Source organism: Condylostylus longicornis, unplaced genomic scaffold (genome assembly GCF_029603195.1).
Source record: "Condylostylus longicornis isolate FDR11 unplaced genomic scaffold, ASM2960319v2 ptg000074l, whole genome shotgun sequence".
Lineage (NCBI taxonomy): Eukaryota > Metazoa > Arthropoda > Insecta > Diptera > Dolichopodidae > Condylostylus > Condylostylus longicornis.
Window position 1 is genome coordinate 173879 of NW_026578042.1, and position 22234 is coordinate 196112.

Sequence of the window (22234 nt, forward strand, 5' to 3'; positions counted from 1 at the left end):
TGAATTTAAGCTTATCATAACAGTTAAGCACCTACTTAGTTTTCATAGCAAATATTTTCAGTTAAAAACAAGACAAAATAGAGTTGACCTTGTCAACTCTGTGATATCCGTACGAATTTGTTATACCATGTGCGAATAAATTTTCCATAACTGACTATGGGACAGACTATGACTTTAAGCTGCCGTATTAACATATTAATTTATGCCAAATTTCGGTATTATGTTTTTCAAAATACAGTGTGTGTCAAACTGCTATTGAAGTTGTATGGCACCTACCAGAAAGAGCCAAGCAATTGTAACGAATTTTATCATGCACATCGTATTTTAATCATGCACATCATGCTTGTGTGAAATTTCAATATCACAGCTTTTATAGTTTCTGAGATATAGCCAAATAACTTTTGAAGTTGTACGATAGCTACCAAAAGGAGCCAAGCAATTTCAACAACTTTTATAAAACACATTGGCCTTACTAATATATTCGCTTGTATGAAATTTCAATATCACAGCTTTCATAATTTCTGAGATATAGCCAAATAAATTTTGAAGTTGCATGGCTGCTACCCGCACCGGTACCCCGATCATGCCCAATTTAAATAGGGTTCTGCCACTTACTACAATAAATCATTTGTGAAAAGTTGGTGAAATTAGCTCAATTAGTTTTTGAGTTATCGTTGGGTAGGACGGACATACACTTGAGTCTATATGTCAGAGCATTATTTCTTAGTGCTACAAACGGTAAGACAAATTTAGTGTACCTTCGAACATACGTTCGAACGGGTATAAACATGCTTTCATTTATCAAGTACTGCGGTTAAGATTATTTGAAATTTACAAACCAAGATATTCAATATGTTTAAACTATTTAATATTGATAAATGTGAAATTTTTTATATTTTTTAATAATTTAATAAGTAAATATAGGTATGTCTCAAATCAGCAGTAACATTTTCAAGTAAATATTTAAATTTAATAACCAATAATGACTGAAATCACTATTTACGGTGATAATTGATTATAACACACTTGCATCATATTATTAAATGATAATGAGCACATTAAAATACTCATTTATAGAATTCTGATGCACATATGGGTGGTATATGGATGCACATTTCCAAAATGAACTAACACAACCGTTTCAAGATTAATATTGCTTTCAGCAACAAAATTTTTTCATCATCTAATTTGCTGATACTACTCCGAGCACAAGCACATACTATGCTGTCTGATGTTATCAATATAATTGAAATTATTCCATTTAAAGTATATAAGTCATTGACTAGACTTATTAATAATCACATTTCATTAGGCTATTATAAATCACAATTAAAATATAAATAACGTAAAGTACGGTATAAAGAAAATATTTTAATAAATCAAAAACTTTGTGAAGATAGACGAATTCACAATTAACATGAGAAAATAATCAATCAATAATTATTAACGATGTTCAGTTGATTTATTGGTATAAAAGTGTCCACATCAATTCTCTAACTACATACTAATTTATAATTTATATGAAAATACAATATATAAGTATAGTTATTCCAATAATGAAAAGAAAGAAAGAAAGTAAGAGGAAAAAAAATGCTTTGACTGTGGCATTTTTAAACCTAGAAAAAATAATGTTTTTTTTTCAATTTTTTATAATTTATAGCATTAAATAAGAAGGCATTGATATTATGCAGGTAACTTTTTTTAAACAGTACATACCAAATAAATTACAATATTGAAAAATAATTCAAATTTGTACTTAATACTTAAATATTCAAAATTATCCGAAAAATTCTAAACTTTTAAATTAAAAGATGAAGTATAAATACGGCAATTGGCTTCACAACTAACATATTGCCTTTCCTAATAAAATTGTTAATTATCTAACACTCATTAACAGCTAACTATAAAGGGGTTTTCGTTATTTCAGTACTAGAATATAGTTCAAATTTGCAGCACGTTCTAAAATACAACGCTGCACACACTGAAATTACTCGCTGTAATAAAATGCGTTCGGAAATTCATTGTAATAAAAAAAAATGTCGGAAATGTAGCGCAGACATCTTATTTAACATCGTTATTAAGAAGCTTCAGAATTTGCAGACTGCTTAAATATTAAAAACTTAGCTAAAGTTTTTGCATACTGTTTAAGACTGTGGCCTAGCACTTTAAGTTCTTATGTAGAATTTTCAGGGCAAGGTGGATAAATGCCACATTACGCCTTAAAACATTTCTCACTGTACTGTAATGTTCGGGATTCACCACTATCATACCAATAAAAACCCAAATATTTGCATTCATATTAGTATAATAAAAAGAGAAGCATACAATATTCTTTAGTAAAATCGAAATTGTGAAAAATCGTCTTAACCTTAAAAATAAAGTGTCTTTTTTTTTTAAACCAGAGCTTACTGTATTTTGTTTTACTTAACCATTATTATCAAAACAAAGGACACATTTATATTCAATTCTCATTCTATTGGACAGAGAAATATAAATAAAAATCAACAGCCAAGTATGGAATAATTGATTTCTCAAAAAAAAAAAGTTTGATTAACCCCAACTACATTAGAAATATATTCATCAATCCTCTCAATTTTCACATAGAATTGCATGAAGTTATATTCTTTATTCACATACGTGCGTACCTACATATCTATTTAATATAAGTAAATAAGTACAATTTAATAAAAGTTTATTTTCTTTTTTTTTTTAAAGTTCTAAGTAATTTTTGTTTGAATTGCATGAGAATTTTTTTTTTAAATATATGTAAGTTCTTCTATAAGAATTTCTCAGCAATAAGAAAAAAAAACAGAAAAAAAGAAAATTACAGACATGACTGTATACTTATATACTTAGAAGACAGAAAAAGCATATCAATACACATTGTACATTTTACTGGAGGCCATTGTCTTCAATAATTTAATAAGTAGACATTATTCTTAGTAAATTATACTTAGGTAATTTGCAATGTAAATTGAAAATAGTAAGTAAATTGTATGAATTAACACAAAAATATATGCCTACTTATAAATTATAATTTTTGTTTTTTATTATTGCTATAAAATGAAAAGAATGAGAGACTATGGATGAGACAAGAATAAATAAATCTACCTACTTACCCATCCATTTAGAAATATACCTACATAAGTACGTACAGATACCTATAACTACGTTTGACTTCAATAAAATTAAAATGCTAAGAAAGGTACGTAAAGATTACTAAATAACTATGATATTAAAAAAATCTTAGAAGTGGTAAGGTTTCTGATAAATATTTTTCTGTTTTCTTTTGTAAGGGCTTAATTAACTTGGTAGGTACCTATCTATTTTACTTATTATAATTAAAAGCACATCAAATTTATGCAATTCATTATATGAAAATTGTTTGCATTTTAAACTTCTTGCATTTTTTTCAAGAATTTCATCTCCAATACACATAATTTTGTTATGGCTGTTATAGGTGGGTATTAACAGATATAATAAACAATTTATAAGTACTTGTTATATAGTAAATACTAATTGGTATTATAAAATTAAAATATAAAGCGGTGCAACTTCAAATAATTTTTAGTCTGATTTAAAAAAATTTTATTTTTAAGACACAATGACCTCTAGTATAATGTACATAATTTAATTTCTATTGTAATGAATGATTGCGGAGTAAACTAAAATGTAAGCATAAATAAAAAATGACACCATATTTTGTCAAGCAACTGGTATGAATCTACTTCAAATTCATATTGGTACTACATTTTCAACAAAGGGACAGTTTTGTTCACTTTTATATCTTGTTATAACCATAATTTTTCCTTATTCAACAATCATTCAGTTAAAATAAAAATCTTATAAATTGTGCTTATGTACCTACACTGTTATTTACCTAAAACATTATAAGATACATAAATTAATGACCATTAAAATATGTAAACAACATAAAAAATAGAAAGAAAAAGAAAACAAAACAAAACTTACCAGCAATTTAATTTTTTTATGGAAGCTAAGTCTGAACCACCGCCCCTAGATCTTGCTATAACCATTTCTTCTGTTAATCTTGTCATTGTTATTAACAAATATTTGCATTCAATTCCTGTTTAGATATAATTTGAAGCAAAATAAAAACAAGAATACAAAAAAACAAACTTGTTTTTCCTTATTGAAAAATTTTGTATGTAGGCGTAAATAAAGTAAAAAAAACAAGATTAAAATTTTTATTCAAAATCTGAATTTAGTAATTTAACTCTTTTTTTTTTTTATTTTCTATTCTTTACAAAGAATTTATAGGTAGGTATACCTAGATTAGCTTTACAGAATTTTAACACTTTTCATTAAAGAAACAACAAAATATTGAAAATTTTATTCACATTATTTGAAAAATTCGCCAACTTTATTTTTTTTTATTTACTTATTTTTTTTTCTTCTTATTTTTTTTAACACAAATTTAGAAAAACAAGCAAGAAAATGAGGAAAATAATAAGATTTTAGTGAGTCACTCACTACCTAAAATTCACCTTCATTAATGCAGTATTAAATATAAACTGCTATATTTTTTTTATTCTTTATTAAATTCGAATTAATTTTTAAATTTTAAAATTCACTTTTTTTCAAAATTCAATTTTTATAATATAAAAATTGCAATATTTACTTTTTTTTTTGTTTTCTTTTCAACCGAGACTGAATTTTCCCACACGTCCGCTTCTATTCAATACTTTTGACTTTATGATTTTGACTTTTTCATTTTCCAACACAAATTTCACATTCAATTTCAATTCAAGTCAAAATTGTACTTTTTTTTATCCATAATAAAATTTCCCACATTCACAATAAGTTTTTAAGTTTTTTTTTTATTTTGTTCGTGTTATTCAGAAAATATTTATTTTTAACAACACAATTGGTTGTTTTTATAACTTTTAAAGTTAAATAGGTGTCTTTTACTGCGATGATTTCTGCGTCTGTAGTTGATACAATTTCAACATAGGAACATCAATTTGATTATTAGTTCATAAACTGACGTACTACAATTGTTAAAAAAATTTCAAAAAAAGTGTATTAAAAAAATGTTGCTTAACTTAAAAGCGATAAAACAATGAATTTAGCTTAAAGGAGTACGTACCGTGCAAGTTCTTAGTAAAATTTTAAAGAGAAGAACACAAATTGTAGTATACGAAAAATGTTATTTTTTGATATTGCCGATTATAAAAAAATTGGTCTTTTCTAATTTTCATAAGAACACATATAAATTGTCATTGACGGACTCTCCTACTCTCTCAAAGTGCAGGTCTGTATATTTTCCAATACCGGAAAATCATTTCACCACAGCAAACCGTTCTTGTTCTTTTTTCAACTCAATAATAACTTCATTGTTTTCAAAATTCTGCAGATATTAAAAATTCACAATATTAAATAATAAATATTGTTTTCCAAAACAATTACTATTGCGAATATGGTAATTTTAAAACACATTGGATAAAAAATTTCCTATTTCTTAATTGCGGCTTAATGTCATTCTAATTGGAAAAAAATGTTTGTTTGTGTATATTTTAAAATTTTGACATTTTGTTTACTTTCAAAACAAAAATTTTTTTTTATACTGACGTTTATCAAGTGAAGTTTCGAATTAATGGTTTGAGAATCATCATTGATGAGTGTGGGAAATTTTCTATAATAATATTACGAATTTGTTTCAATAAAGTACATAATTGTGACTGTTTAATTTCGATATTAGTATTTATATCTTCCACAAGATGTCAGTTAGATGCTGTTGTTTTATTTTTGATGATTTTAAAAATTTTCGTATTAGATTATTCAATGATGGTGAAGCTTATTGAAGGAACTTTTATTTTATATAAATACAAAACGCTCAATAAATTTTGGCTTAATAAATATTTTAATAACGGTAATAAAAACTCAGTAAAACAAAAATTAAATTTTGTAAGCAGGAAGACTTGCTGTAATCAGTTAAACAAGAAAATATCAGAATTCAACTGGAACTGGAACAAAATATTTTTCATTACTGGAATAGCTACCATAAATGCGATTTTACTTTTCATGCTTTAATAAAGGCTATAAATTCAAGATTTAGAACATCAATATCTTGTTAAAATTTTATAAAAATCAAAAACCGAATACGGAAATTGTGATGGACTTTTAAAATGAATTTCTGCAAAGCCAACAAAATTTAATTATGCATTTCCAACTGATTGAAAGATTTCAGAATAAAAAAGCGCTTACCATATGCACCTATAATATGTATACATAATTAACTGCACCGAATTAAAGGTGAGTAGCAGCTTTTTTATAAAATAAATTATCATGATTTTATTTTTAGGAAGATCAATTCCTTTCCCTAATTTCAGTTGGGATACTACAAAATAACCATTATAGAACTTTTTACTCTCTTAAAAAACGATAATTTCAGCAAATTACTAGGTGTGATAAACAATATCATATTAGAGATTCCTTGTTTATCACACTTTTGCAACAAATGAATCAAATTGTTCTTACAAATTCTGTATAAAGCCGCATTCAACATCTATATTATTATAATAACTATTTAGAAAAAAAATCATTTAATGTACTACGAGCCTTAATATATATTTTCTCATCAAATTAAGCACCTGTTACATACATACAAATTATGTGCATTACAAAATAGTCACACAAAATGCCTACTTGTTTGAATTTATTAAAGAAAATCCGAAAAAAAATAAATAAAAATATTCATTTTTATTATTAAAAAGGTTACAAATTTTGGTTATATTTTTATTTTCTTACTAAAAATATAAGCTTACTTCCGGCTATTTTTTTTATCCTTAATAATTCAAAAAAATCATAAAAAACAAATATGAAAAAAAGAAAATAACTTAATTTCAATTGAAAGAAAATCAATTCTTTATGGGAATTTAAATATAAAATATATTAAGAAAATGTTATATAAGGTCTTATATAACATACATATGTAGATATAAACCTATATGTAAGAATATTTGCAATGATATTAAATTGATTTGGACAATTTACTTTAAGGGATCCTTTGAATTTTTCGTTGTGATCAAAGTGAAAATCTGATTTTCATTTTCCTTTTTCATCATTTGAAAAACAGGAGAATAAATCAATATTATTTTGGTAGTAAGTAGGTACGAGTATATATGGGATTCCCTACCCTATATTTAAGTTATGTAAATTTACTCTTTGAAAATCATCACCGCGTTATTTTGTTACGTAGTCCTTTTAAAAGGAAAAGCAAAAAAATGAAAGTTAAATTAAAGAAAACGAAGAATGAAATGAAAAAAAAAATTCTTTTTCACTTGAATTATTTTTTGATTTTTTGCAATTTTTTCTTTAAGAATATTAGAAAATTAAAGAATATATTTATTTTTATTTTCATTTTCGCTTCATTTACAAATATGATATACACATACTTACATTTAATAAAATACAACATTAGGTATGTAGAGATATGCTGTTGAAATATGAAAAATTACATAAAATTAGACGTAACTGTTGCACACTTATGTAAGTAAGGCAGGTTTGTAAAGCAAATCAAAAATATGATTACCTAGATTTCATTTATGGATACAATATTGAAATCGACTAATATTTCATTAATTTTAAAAATTTCAAACTAATTCGTGATGACTAACTTGGATTTTGAATAAATTTCTGTATTATTGGATTTGATTTCAAAATTAAGTTTGGCAAATCTATGCATAGGTAAGTGAAAATGAATAACTTTATTAAATAACTTTATGTATCGAAAAAAAATTTTTAAAACAAGAAATTTTGATTTTAGCTATAATTTCGGATCCAGAACTAGTCTGCTTTAGAATCAAAGGAGTCTTTCAAAGAAAAACAAATTTAGAAATGTGCGCCAAACAAATACCGGTATTTTCCCAGGAATAATAGTAGTACTTACTACAAATTTGCTAAATATTCATGAAGTATAAGATTTTATTGACTTCCATTTGTTAAAACGAAAATATCGCAAGTATGGAATAAAGTAAAATTTTATTTCTAAGTAAATGTAAGATTCAAATAGTATAGAAAAGTACTTTCAGGAAGGTTTTTTATAAATGGTATTATTAGTGCAACTAAGTTAGATTTAACTTAACAAGCAATTTACATATAGCGTTTTTAGGTATTAGTGGGGGGAATGTCCACTGACTGTAACCCCAAATTCGATTTCAACTTTTAGCATTGTACAATGTGTCCATGGGTCTTCTTTTTAGACGCATTTGAGCATTATGATGATTTTCTATTCTGTTGATATGTTTGATAACGAATTTCCTGATTTCCGAATTAAAACATTAATCTATTACGTTATTATATTGTCGATTACATCGTATATAAAATTTCTCATCAATTAATGTGCAATACGTGAATTTCAGGTCTCGAATTCGAGTACTCTCAAATTCATGTAAAGTTCATAAACTGAGCAAGGTCACAGAGCATTATGCATTCTTGCTATTTTACAACAATTATTCACTTAAAAAATTCAAAATTCTATTTCAAATGTAGATGTTTCTTTTTAGATTAAGGTTATAAAAATTTAGGTTACAATTTAATTGAAAATTTCTTTAGCGCTCTAATAATCTAACTGTTAATATTCTTTTCAAAAATTTTTTTCTCTGTTTTCCTAAATATGCAATTGTTTGTAAAAATTTTTTCTTATATCAAAAAAAAAAAAATCAGTCATCACCAGCTTAGCTATATTCTTTATCTCTCTGTTTATGATTTTAAATTTTTAAGCGTTTTATAATTTTTATTTTCTTGTCGCCTTTTTAAATTATGAAACAAGAAAAAAACAAAGTGAAAAATTCAATTGTTTTAAAAAAATAAATATTTTTTTACTCTTTACATGTTTTTTTGTTTATTTTTGTTATTTTCATGAATGAAAATAGAAAAAAAAAAAAAACCTGATAGATAAATTCTTTTTCGCTTTTCTTATTATTTTTGTTTTTTACCTATTTTTTTTTTTTTTTCATTTTTATATCTAAAAATAAAAATTTACACCTGTTGGGTCGTTAACAGAAAACAAAAAATGTACGTAAGTACATGTACGTGTACATGTACTTAATGAATGTTATACATTAATATTTATGTATATATAAGTGTATATAGATTTACCTACAATTTAACATTTTCATTTTGACCTAGTTTTCCTTTGTTATATTAATATTAATTGTTATATAAAGAGGTAGGTGTATGTGGGTAATTTTTTTTTTTTTCATTTTATATGATATCCTTGTATTGTACATCCATATATAATTAAAATATTTCATCATCATGTACATATGCAAATATATCCTTACAATATATCCATATTAAATAGGGCTATATATAATATATATGTACATATATAAATTATTTATACACAAAATACGTAAATGAAAATAAATAAAACAATTTTTTTTTTGTTTTAATATCAAACGTTGTATGTATATATATATGTAAATATGTATATTTGTGCGTATGTACATGATATACAATTAAAAAATCTGCCGGGGAGTATGTTAAATATATTTAAAAAATTTATATATATATGTATGTATATACTGTTTATACTAATGGAATGACAAAAACAACAAAAAAAAATAAAAGGACTTTAAAGGATTCATTTTAATTTTATCCTTTTTTTTTTCTTGTTAGTTCTTGTTTTTTTTTTTAAATAAAATTTTACTATAGGTGCGGTTAATTTTCAATTTTAACTTTATTGTTTTGTTAAATTTTTGTTTGTATGTATAGTTGGATGAAAGAAGAAAAAGGATTACGAATAAAGTGTGTACACAAATTTTGTATTTACATACAATATGTTGTAAGATAAGTAAATATGTAAATATATATTTATACATTGTATATTTCCAGTACATAATATAAAATTTAAGGATAGAGAAACCTATTGAATTAAAGATTTTTGTTGTTGTTGTTGTTTTTGGTTGATTATTATTGTGTTCTTTTGTTTTTATTTTTAACTTATGTTTTATTTGTTTTACATACATGATTTGTTTTTCAGTTATTGTGGATTGTCCTTTGTGAAAAAAAAATTTTCTTTTATTTTATTATAATATTTTTTATGCATATAGGTATTTAATGTAAAAAAATATAAAATATATTTTTGGAAAATTTAAAATGAAAAAAAAAACAAAAAATAACATTTTCCATCATCGCATCGAAATTTGTACCATATGTTTGTGTGTATGTAATAATGAAAATAATAATAGTATAACAATATTATTTTACATGCATAAGTATATTATAAGTTTATTTTAAATTTATTTTGTACATATTCATAATGTACATGCTTGTATATTTGTAGAATAATAGTAATATAGACATGTACTCGTTCTAAATAGGGTATAGTTGGCGACTGATGGAAAGTTTTTTGTTATATATACAATATAGTTGGTATATAATAAGTTTATATAGACTTGTGATTTCTAAGCATTTGAAAATTAAAAATTTCTTTTATTATTTTTTTTTCCCAATTAGTCATTTTATTTAATTTTTTAATATAATTTTGAAATATAATATATGAATGTATATCATTCTCATAATGAGTCTCCCAATTGAATTAATTAATATATAAGCTAAATAATAGATAGTCTTACAGAAAAATTGAATATTGTGTACAAGGCTGATTTCTGACTAGTTGCAAGTTTTAATTACGTCATTACTCAACTAAATTAAATATTAAAAAAATGGTCCTCTTGTTTTGGAATTTTGTTATTTTAATTTTAGTTTGTTATATTAATCCAATTTTCATTTTAGGATCCTGATTTGTTGGTATGTTAAATAAAACAAAATTGATGATTATTATAGTAAGAAGTTGAAATAAAATGGAAAATTAAATTGAAACAAAATGAGCTTGGAAAATTGAAAAACCGGATCTTTTTCTCGATCTCATATAAAGAAATAACAAGTAATATTAAATCGGATTAACCAAATATCGGATAAACACCATTTCTATAAACAATTACTATTGGCAATCCATTAATAATGTCTACTTGTAATAATATTGTATGACACTTTTATTGTAATAAATAGAAGCTCGTACTAAAAAACATGTCAGATAAACCAACATAATTCCTAGTAAATTTGATATAATTCTAATAGGTTAAGATTTAATTCAAATTTTCGGAATTCATTGTGGTTTTTTAATATAAGAGTTAGATGTTTTGGATTTTTCTATATAATAATTTCAATATTTCAATTTTGATTAATGAAGTGTATAGGGACATTGCAATTCATCTAAAATTATAACGCTCTACCAAAGAGTTTGTATTTTCTCAATGAAACTCTTCTATAAGTTATATTTTTCAATGAAACTCTTCTATAAGCTATAATACTAATTGGATTTAGAAAAAAATTAAAAGATTATACAGTTTTTCGTAGAACGTGCTTTGTAATAATTTGAATATAAATTACAAATTTTATTATTTTTATATTTTATATTTAAATTAAATAATAATAATTTATGCATATTTCTTATGTTCTTATAAATAATCATAATAATTAATTTTATTTATTTTTATATATTATATGTAATACAAGAGGTCGTAGAAATTCACAAAAAAAATGGATTTTGATGGAAAACTGGTCTTACCATTTATCTTATTTTCCACGTATATTTATCATTTCTCCTTTACTTTTATTGTTCTATTTATTTTATTTACCCTGGAAAAACCTACCAAAATTTAAGTAAGAGAAGAGTTTTTTTTTTTTAATATACCTACATACCTACCTTTTTTATATGTTTTGATTGTATGTAAAAGTTTATTTTTATGAGAAAATTAAAAAAGACAAATTTTCCGTTTCTACTTTTTCATATAAAATGGTTAAAACTTGGAAATTAAAGTTGTATTCATAATTTAGACAGCTTTTTTTGTTTTCTTATTCTAACATTGAATTTTGCAATGTTTTTTTTTAGACATAGGAGTGTTAATGTACCTAAAATTGAAAAAAAAAATAAAAGCTTTTAGCTAAAATATGAAAATTCTCAATTTTTTTTTAATGGTACTTTTCTAATTTTGATAAAGATGAAAATGAAATCATGCCAAGAGAACGAACATGCGCTTAAAATTGTTCGGAATATTGTCGAATAAGTTTGTTGTATGTATACTGATTTTTTGAATGTACGAGTACCAAAATATTATTTTTATTTTCTATTAAAAATTTTAAACCTTGTAGAAAAGAATAAATTTTTTTTAAACTCTAATTTTCCATTTAAGAATTAAATATGTACTAGAAGTCTTGTATGCTGACTGAAACGATGCTGTAGGAATACAAATAACCATATTAAATACTACCAGTTTTCTTTTAATATTATAGATACAGAAGAATGTGGAACGTATTTTTAGATGTGGAGTTAGAAACAAAAATTTCCCTATAATATACGATTTTTAAATTAAATTTAAGATATAAGGAAATAAGAATATCGTTTATAAATCTATTTTGTCTGACTTGTTTTCGTATTCATTAAATAAAAATAATTATTATGCTAGCTTAAGTTTAAGATATTTAGGTTTAAGTATTTTTAAGTATTTTATTAGTAATTTCAATCGATTCTTATATATAAAGTACAAAACTTAAATATTTAAAGTCGGAATGTTTTTTAACAATATTTGTAATTTAATTTATAAACTCAATGCGATTTTGATACACGATTTCAGTATTCGAATTGTAAAATTAAAATATGTAACCATAATATTATACGGTTTTGAAGTTAACGAAATTTGTTTTGCTTATAGCTTCCGTTTTGAAAGAATAACAGAATTTTTAAATAAGAAAGTAATTGCTTAATTGTGAATGATGTGCTTTCAGAAATTAAACATACGTAAATTATTTAGAAATTTATAATAAAATTTATGTAATGTTTGCCCGTTCGATATTCCACTCTAAATTCGATATTCCGCTCTATCCCTCTAAAGTTCTCAATAAAATTAAAACGAAAATAATGCCAAAATAACTTCCCACCTGAATACAGAATTTTCTAAAATAATATAATTTAAATAATTTTCTTATTTACGTAATAATTAATTTGTTTAGTGCTCGTTTGTAGCTTACAGACAATTTGTTTTCTTGCTAATTCAATGTTGCAATTTTATATTAATCAATTTATACTTTGTAGGTATGTATATGTTCATATATTGATAACTTAATATTGCAATATAGAGATTCGAGTTAGATGGGCCCATTATACACATACAACGATTGGATTCAAGCTGGGGGGATCCATCCACTAAATACAACGATTGAATTCGAGCAAAGTAAATCCATTCAATATGTAGTGTGACTAGATAGATGATTCTTGCTGTTAAATACAATGACTGGATTCCAGTTAGATGGTTCCCTTCATCATATACACCCATTGATTCCCGAGCTAGGTGGATTCTTACAATATTTAAAGTTACATCATCCAAGCTAGATGGATTCAGCTGTCACAATGCATTTAACATAAGGTAGGTCCATACAAATATTTTGTAATTTTCTAGTTTTTGTTTTAATTTTTTCGGTTTTTGCGCCGATTAAACATTTGTAATTAATTTGAATAATTTAGATTTATTCACAGCAAAAGAATTAACCCATTTGGAACCCATTTCCTATAATGCAATGCATTTCAACTCCTTGTCTATGGGTAATTTTAAAAATAAATACCAATATTCTGTTAGTCGCAATCACTTGACGTGATGGGTTGTTATTCAAAAATCTTGTAATTTTCTGAATAAAATCAATTTAGAAAATTTTGCAAAGTTTTATTACAAGAATTGTTTTGTTGTTTTAGAGAAGAAACTAAAAAAAAAAACCATTAATTTCGAATATTAAAATTTTAAATCAAAAACAAAAATTTTAAATCAAAAGCCCCCAAAAAAAAAATTCAATTCAATATTTACCGTTAATATTTTTTATTCCGAAAAACAACCCTTAAAAACTCAATTAGAATTCAGCAAAAAAAAACAAAAAAATAAATTAAGCAGTTTATTGCGCACAAGTAAAAATAACACTATAAAAAAAAAGAACAAGTAAAACAGAAAATTTCCCATTTTTGATTTTTTCAACAACAACTTAAAAAGAAAACATTTGAAAAGGGGAATTTTTTCTTTTACTTCTCTTATTTTCTTGTCTTGTTGACCTTTTTTTTTGTTTTTCTTATTTATTTTTATTAACCCAACATAATCACAATTCACAAACAACCCCTTGTGAACGATTCCAATGAAATTTCATTTTTGCTCCTTTCTCATATCATATTGTGAGTCTTTCCCTCATTTTTACACTTATAACAATATACAAACATACATATAAAATTATGCTATCTATATGTTTTATAAAATGTTATATTTTATTAAATATATTGTTATACAGTCTAATATAATAATGTTGAAAAACTGGAGAAAAAAAAAGAAGATCAGACATGAAAAAAAAAAAAATATAGCAAAGAAAAGAAAAAAAAAAGGAATTTTAAGAATTTCCCTTTAGATAAATTTTCAGTTATCCGATGGATTTCGTTAAGGAATGTTAATAACGGAATTACTTTATACTTTTTAACGGTATTAGAAAAAAAGTATGTTTTCTTGTTAATTTTTTTTTGTATATCATTTTTTTTTTTTGAATATTCTACTGTGCTTTTATGGTGATAACACTGTAAATTTATAATATATATATATAAAATATATAATCGTGTAAAATAATGTTAATATGTGCGTAATACACGCATAATATCAATAAAAAATATACTATATATATACATACATATATGTATGTAATATATGTGTAATACGACGATATATGTTTACATGATTGTAAAAGTAAAAAGAAAAATTAATTGTACATACATATGAAAATATACATACATACATATGTGGATATTAATGTAAAAATATATGTATATTAATTGAAAAAAGGTTATAAACATAAAAAAAAATAAATAAATAAAAAAAATATGTATGCGCGACAATATGCATAAAAAAACATAATACAAATGGATAAATGAAATGATGAAGGAAAGAGAAAGAAAATTAAAATTTTGATTTTCTGTTTTTGTTTTTTTTTTTTGCCTATATTATTTTGTGTATATTTTTTCATTATTATTATTTTAAATAATAATGATAATGTTTTATCTAAATTATAATATATATTAATAATATATATATATATATATATTAAAAGTTCATTGATTCTAAATATTAAAAAAGATTAAATATTATAATAAATATTAATAAAATAATTTAAAATAAAATGAAATAATAAATATAAATTTAAATAAAAATTATATATTGTGAAATTCATTGTGTACAAGAAATAAGCCAAAAAAAGAGCTTTGAAATAAGCAAATTTAAGAAAATTAACAAGTACCTACAAATAAGTATGTGAAAGGGAATAATTGAATATTAAAAAAAAAAACTGTTATACAAAAATTTCTCTTGGATTAAAAATCAACAATTTCAGAAATAATATAAAAAATAGCTACTTTGCAAAAAAAATATTCTTACACAGCATAAGTGTATTTTTGCATACTAAAATTAGTAAATTTAAGTACACAATAAAAAAAAATACTACTACAATTAAATTTTATTTTATAGTAATCGTGGGAAAATTCAAAAATTGTATAAAAAATCAAGAATTAATCTTTTATATCTAAATTTATTATGAGTACATAAGTAGGTACATATGAAGTGTGTATAAAATTTTTATTAGTGCGTTTTAAAGTGTAAAACGGTAAAACTACAATAATATAATGGTAATAATAATAATAATATGCAAATAATGTTCATATGTGTATGTATACAGTTATAATATTAAAAAATAATAGTAAATTTTGTGGGTATGAGTATAACAAAAAAAAAATTTGAAAATTTTATTTCACTTTTATATAGGCAATCTGCTTACTTACTATGCCCATATGTTTTCAAATACACGAAATTGTGAGAGAAATTAAAAAATTTTACAAATATAATTTTTTTAATAATTAATAAGACTATAAAATTAATAAAAAAATATTATTATCAATTTATATTTAGTAGATATTTCATAAATATTAATAAAAAAAATAAGAGAAATAAAGAATAGAAAAGAGCAGACAAATAGAACGAAACGAAAAAACAAGACGGAAATATAAAAAAAAGAAATTTTTTTTTGTGAGAAGAAAAGGGCGATAAATTTTCAACAATATTTAGGGTACATAATAACATAGAAATATTATGCATGAGTACATATATTCAAACATAATTACATGTTAACATATGCATATGTATGTATGTATGTATAGGCATATATAAATTATGTTAATATGTATATTAATTTTGTATTTATGTATATTTAAATATTATTAAAAGTGTAAAATCTATTTATATATTTACTTCCACATTTTTTATTTGATTTTAAATTATTTTCTATTTAAATTTTTTTAGTCTGTTTCTAATAAAACATGTTATTTAATTTATTAAAATCTGTAAATTCATACTGAAATATTATAGTGGAAATATTTTTATTTATTTGAATAATACAGAGATATCAAACATTATAAGAGTACACGAAACATTGCCTACATTAAGGGCCCAAAAAAATTATTATACTAAAAAGATAGGTCTCTTATCAAAATTCAACATAAATGTCAGACACACTATTTTGTCATACTTTTAGTTACAACCAAAATGTTGTTTTTGGTTTGTGAACGAATTCAATCGAAAAAGTAATTAATTTAAGTTCAAGGTATTGGAAACTTGTGATGTTTTCTATAGGGTCTTAAAATTTTTTTTCCATTTAAATAAATTCATATTGTATGTAGTAATAGTATATTAAGTGAATAAATCAGAAGCGGGGATTGTTTCTTTACACTCAATTTGGTTGGTTTAGTCCAAAGGAATTAAGTCCAAAATTGTTGAGGTTTAAGTTGTAATGTTATCATGGTGTAATTATTTTCGTGCTGTTTCCTTGCATTTCCAATTCGCTTTATTATTATAGAAATTTCGTCTATTAATAGGACCTAAATAAGTGAATTATATATATTTAACGATATAAGCACGAAACTTTGTTTATATTATTTCAAGAAATAATATTAAAATATTCAACAAAAATTTCTAAAATAAGAAGTAAAACTGCTCGAAAAACACAAAATATTTTCGTTTCTTTTTCGAAATTCAAAAAAAACACCCTAATATAAATTCTTGTGTATATATATATGGGTATATATTATTTAGCATAGAATTATTTATACATATATATATACATTAATTTATGCTGGTATATATAATATTGTATTACATGGTATACATAAATTTACTTTATATTTTTGTATTTAGAGTGCCTATAACTTGTTATAAATTATATTATATTGTAAAATATGTTACTATATGCATATATATCGTAAAAAATTCGCATTACACGCTATGCATAAGTATGTATGTATATGTGAATTGTAAAAATGAATACAGGAGAAATATGAAAAATTTTGTAGCGTTAAGAAAATTTAAATAAGCATAAAAAGGAGTTCATATTATGCATACTAACATTTTTGAGCATAAAATTTACAAAAACATATAAGTAAATACATACATATAAAAATATGCAAAATGAGTAAAATAAGAAGAAAGAAAACGAGAGAGAGAGAGAGAACGAGTAAATAAAAAAAGGAAATTTTTAGAAATAAAAAGATCCTAAAATTTCAGAGAATAAGAAAATATTGGAAAAAAAAGGAAAGAAAGTTGCTCATAAAATAAAAAGGAATACAATTAGAATGCACATTTCTATTTATACAAATAATATGTATGAATATAGTATTTACATTTAATTTGTGTATAAGTAAAACGGTCACATTATACTAAATGTGTGTATACTAAGTACACGGTTAAAAAAAGGGATTTAAAAAAAATACCACAAATTATCAATTCTTGTGTGTATTACACGAACATTACAGTCTGTGTAGTAAAATATAATGCAAATAATCTAATGATTTACATAGTTTTTATGTATGTACATATTACAAATAATGTACATATACATAAAATTTAATATACAATTTTAAAAAAAAAATTTGAATTTCCTAAATATTGCTTTTTTTTTTTAAAGATTGGATATTGTTTAAAAATACAAACTAATTACACGTGTATGGATATTAAATATTATGTATGTATGTATGGACGTATGTATATATGAATGTATGTTTTAGAGGATGTTATAAATATGTATACACATATATGCTTGCAATTCCAATTACGAGTTTATACCACTGCGTAACACTCTCAACAACTGCAGCCTTTTTGAAAGAAAATTCAAGATTAATTGATTCACATTAACTCCGATAGATGGCTTGTTTTGTATTTAATTTATAGGTTATAGGCATTTTGATTACTTTTGCATAGCAGCAAGTTACATACTATTTTTAATTGTTCCGAAAATTTTCAATGTTATATAAAAGAATCGTATGCATCGTATCGTATATTTAATCACAACAGTATCGTATATAATCAAAATAAAAAGTGCTTTGACTGGTCTACATATGTCGGATCTTATACAGTATACCCTCATTTCGTACTCTTATAAATTATTAAGAAGAATAAATATTATGTATGTACATTATGTGTAAAAATTCATTATAACAATGAGATTAAGTGAAATGAAGTATAACGCTTTCAACATGTTGAAAAGTATAAATCGGTTAGTATATACTTACATATACGAAAATGAATTGAAACCTGCAATTCCAATTTGTATAATATACTGACAATATTAATTTTAACGTATTACATTCTTACATACACACATACATATATACTTATGTACAGATGTTTAAAAAGATTTTTCATAATATATCGCCATTCATATACATATTAACAAAATATAGAATAGCAGTTTGGGGGGGGGGGGGGAGGAGGGTTATTATTCACGACAATGTATCAACACTGTTTCTTAAATATTTTTATGTTTAAATCGCTTTTTCTCTTATCTTCTTTTAAATTTTTTTTAGATATTCTTTAATTTTCTTTCTTATTTCCCCTAATTTTTTTTCTTTTTCTAAAACTTTAGCATTGTTTTCTTGTTCTAATATAATATTTTTTAAATAATTTTAGTAAAAAAAACAAAAATTTTCCCAGTGATTCTTAATTGGAAAACAAAAATATTCATAATTACATACTTGTATACCCTATATAAAAAAAATTATTAATTTATTAAATATTAAGAGAAAAAATACTTAAAATTAAAATTATTTGAAATTAAAATATTAAAAAAATTGAAATAATAAAAATAATTTAAATAAAATACAATATAAAGCAATTAAATAAAAAAATATAGTGAGAGAAAGAAAAAGAGAGAGAAAATAGAGTTTTAAAGCAAAGAATAAGAGGACATTTAAAGAGAAAGAGAATTTAAAAAAAAATAAAGTGAAATAAAAGATTAAGAAAGAACAAAGTGAAAGAGAGAAAATAAAATATAATGTGCATGTGTTTAAATAAATAAATATACACACTTATTTACATACATATAAAAATATAAGCATATATTTACCGTAAAAAGGATTCTTTTTTTTTCACTTGCTTGAAAAAAAAAACGGAATATAAGGTGTAAAAGGATATGCAAATAACAAAAATAAAGGAGGAAAACAAATTTTTAATTTAAAGTAAGTTTTACAAAAAAAAAAATTAATTAAAAAATAAGGTTATTAATTAAGTATTAAATAATTTAATTAATTCGATTTATTTAATTTTTCTTGAATATTAAAATAAAATTAAACAAAAAAATTAAGATGAAAATTGTTTGCATAAAAATATTAAATTTTTTTTTTTATTTTAACATTATAAACGTAATACAAGAATAACGGTAAAATAGTAAATTTTGTCTATACATTTAAATTATTTTTAAACTATTTATTCCTATATATATACATTTCTTACTACCGTTATTTCTATTATTATTCCCAATTCTAAGAACCGTTCTTTTCTTTTCTTAATCTTTTTTGTATATTGTTTGAATATATGTGTGTAAATGGTGTGTATGTAGAACGTCTAATCGTATATATGTACTTTTTTTTACGAATTTTTTCTTAGAATTTTTTAAGTACATATTTACATATCATATAACCGTAAATGTATTATACATATACATAATATATATAAATCTAAAGTGTGTGTATGTATATTGTGCTTTAAATTTTTGTTCTAAATTGAAAATAAGCTGACAAACCTCTAATTTATGTGTATATACAATAATGTATTGTATACACACAATATTTATGAATATATTATAATGTATGTATATGTAGATATATATACAAATTGTTATAATGTTGTATGTATAGGCCCTTCAAAGTTCAACATCTTTTTACTCAATCTTTTTTTATTTATTTTTCTGTTTTTTTTTCTATTTTCTTTTTTTTTTGCCAATTTTTTTTATATTTTGTTTTTCTTTTACTGTTATTATTCCCATCATCATTTTTATTATTGGGATTATGCGCAATACCCTGGGTCACATATACATAATATATTATTTACATGATATAATACCTATATATATTTCTGTATACATTCGCAATATACACGTTTAGCTTATATTTATACATAAAATACTATACATAAAATGTTATACATTTACTGCGCTATGTGGTAAAAAAATGTACAATGTTAATTATGTATAAACATGGTTAACGTATAACAGTTGTTCTACATACATAATATTTATGTATACCAATATATATGTATGTACAGATGTTTTAATATTTATTTATAATAATATGTGGGTACACACTCGCATATTGTACACCCCATACTCATTATAATATTGAGATTTTATTTGTGTATTGAAAATTAACTGTAAATGACAGTATGTGTCAAATAAATATGCCTGATTTTTTTTTATATATTATAAAAAACAAAAATATCATAATGTTAATCTATAAGTACTTGTGTACCGAAAATAATTAATAAAAAATTAAAATGATTTTATTTTATAAAATTAATTCTTTATTTTAAATTTTAACTCATTTTTTTTTTTAATTTTATTAATATACGTGTATATTAATTTTTATTCTAAAACCAATTATTTATCTATATAATTCGTGTATTGAAAATAATTTTATAGAATGTACTTAATTCAAATAATTTGAAATTTTGTGACGTTTTTAAAAAATTGCATTGATTTTTGATTCTAAATGTCAGAGAGAGAGAATTGAATATAAGAGGCGTAATCAAATGTTTGAGAACATTAAATAAATAGAAAAGAGTTTGTTTTAAAAATAAGTTCATATAAGAATTTCGAATCAGGACAGGTCAATGAGTTCCCACCATTTGAACCACTTTTAATGTCAGCAATAACTTGAAATCATTATCTCATTAATTATTTGAAAATGTGAAATCGACACATGAAGTTAAATTCAATTTTAAGGAGTTATGCTAAAATTGAAACGGAATTCGAATATTTTCAAAAGTATTTGGTGTTGTTTTTTTAGCTAAGTTTTATGAATTAAGTATTTTAACTATTTTAACAACTTTATTATGATTGCCACTTGTAATTGACGTGTTCTACATGATCGTCAAATTGAAAATGTTCTGAGAGAATTACCTGTATGTATTTTTTTTTAGGAATTAGGGCAATATAGACACCAGTTGGTAATATTTTTATTTTAAAATTTCGGCGAATTTAATTTTTTTTTTCGGCCAAATTTTATTATTTTGAATAATTTTCTTACATTATAAAGCAAAATTTAATTGAACTTGAAAATTGTATCCAGTTTAATTCGAAAGCATTTTATTTCGAAAAGTGAATTGTTTAATTTATGTATGGTTCTTGATTTAAAGCATCCTGTATTAATAAGTACGGGCGTAATATTTAAGTGTATACATATGCATAATTTTGACATTTCAAATTGACTTTTCAAATTCAAGCATCTTAATTTAATTTAATATAATTATTTATGTTATTAAATTCTGGTTTGACTAAAAAAACTTTAAATTATTAGTAAACAAAACTCAATGAGTGTAAGTAAGTATTTGACATACCTACCCTTACACATATTATGAATTTAGAGCATATGCACTTTAAACTTAATATTTTATAATAATAATAATTTTTATATTTGATTAGTGACTGTATACAATTATTTTTATTCTTTTATTATTTTAAATTATTTTTAATATGCTTCCAGCGGATTTTAATATACTTAGTAACAGGAAAACTATTTGAAAATATGCTGGTCTTTAATACTGTCTACAAATTTAATATTTATATATGTACTTGAATGTATAAATCAAAT

General features: G+C 23.0%; 1 protein-coding gene and 1 long non-coding RNA gene across 8 annotated transcripts in view; one reads left to right on the top strand and one right to left on the bottom strand.

Moving 5' to 3' along the window:
- Positions 1 to 4699, bottom strand: part of LOC129612541 (cilia- and flagella-associated protein 410) — a 67865-nt gene extending 63166 nt beyond the window's left edge. For 4 of the 7 annotated variants that reach the window (XM_055526200.1, XM_055526197.1, XM_055526199.1 and 1 more), the window contains exon 1: positions 3973 to 4698. In XM_055526200.1, coding sequence (XP_055382175.1) covers positions 3973 to 4058 — 86 coding nt within the window. In that variant the 5' untranslated portion in view covers positions 4059 to 4698. Of the gene's footprint in view, positions 1 to 3972 lie in introns of all 7 variants that reach the window. The other 3 variants (XM_055526196.1, XM_055526194.1, XM_055526195.1) reach the window with 3 other exon arrangements.
- An 11076-nt stretch (positions 4700 to 15775) lies between these two features.
- LOC129612534 (uncharacterized) overlaps positions 15776 to 22234 on the top strand; it is a 102570-nt gene continuing 96111 nt past the window's right edge. The window contains exons 1-2 of the long non-coding RNA XR_008697242.1: positions 15776 to 16167; positions 19059 to 19606. This is a non-coding gene — a long non-coding RNA (uncharacterized LOC129612534). The remainder of the gene's footprint in view (positions 16168 to 19058; positions 19607 to 22234) is intronic.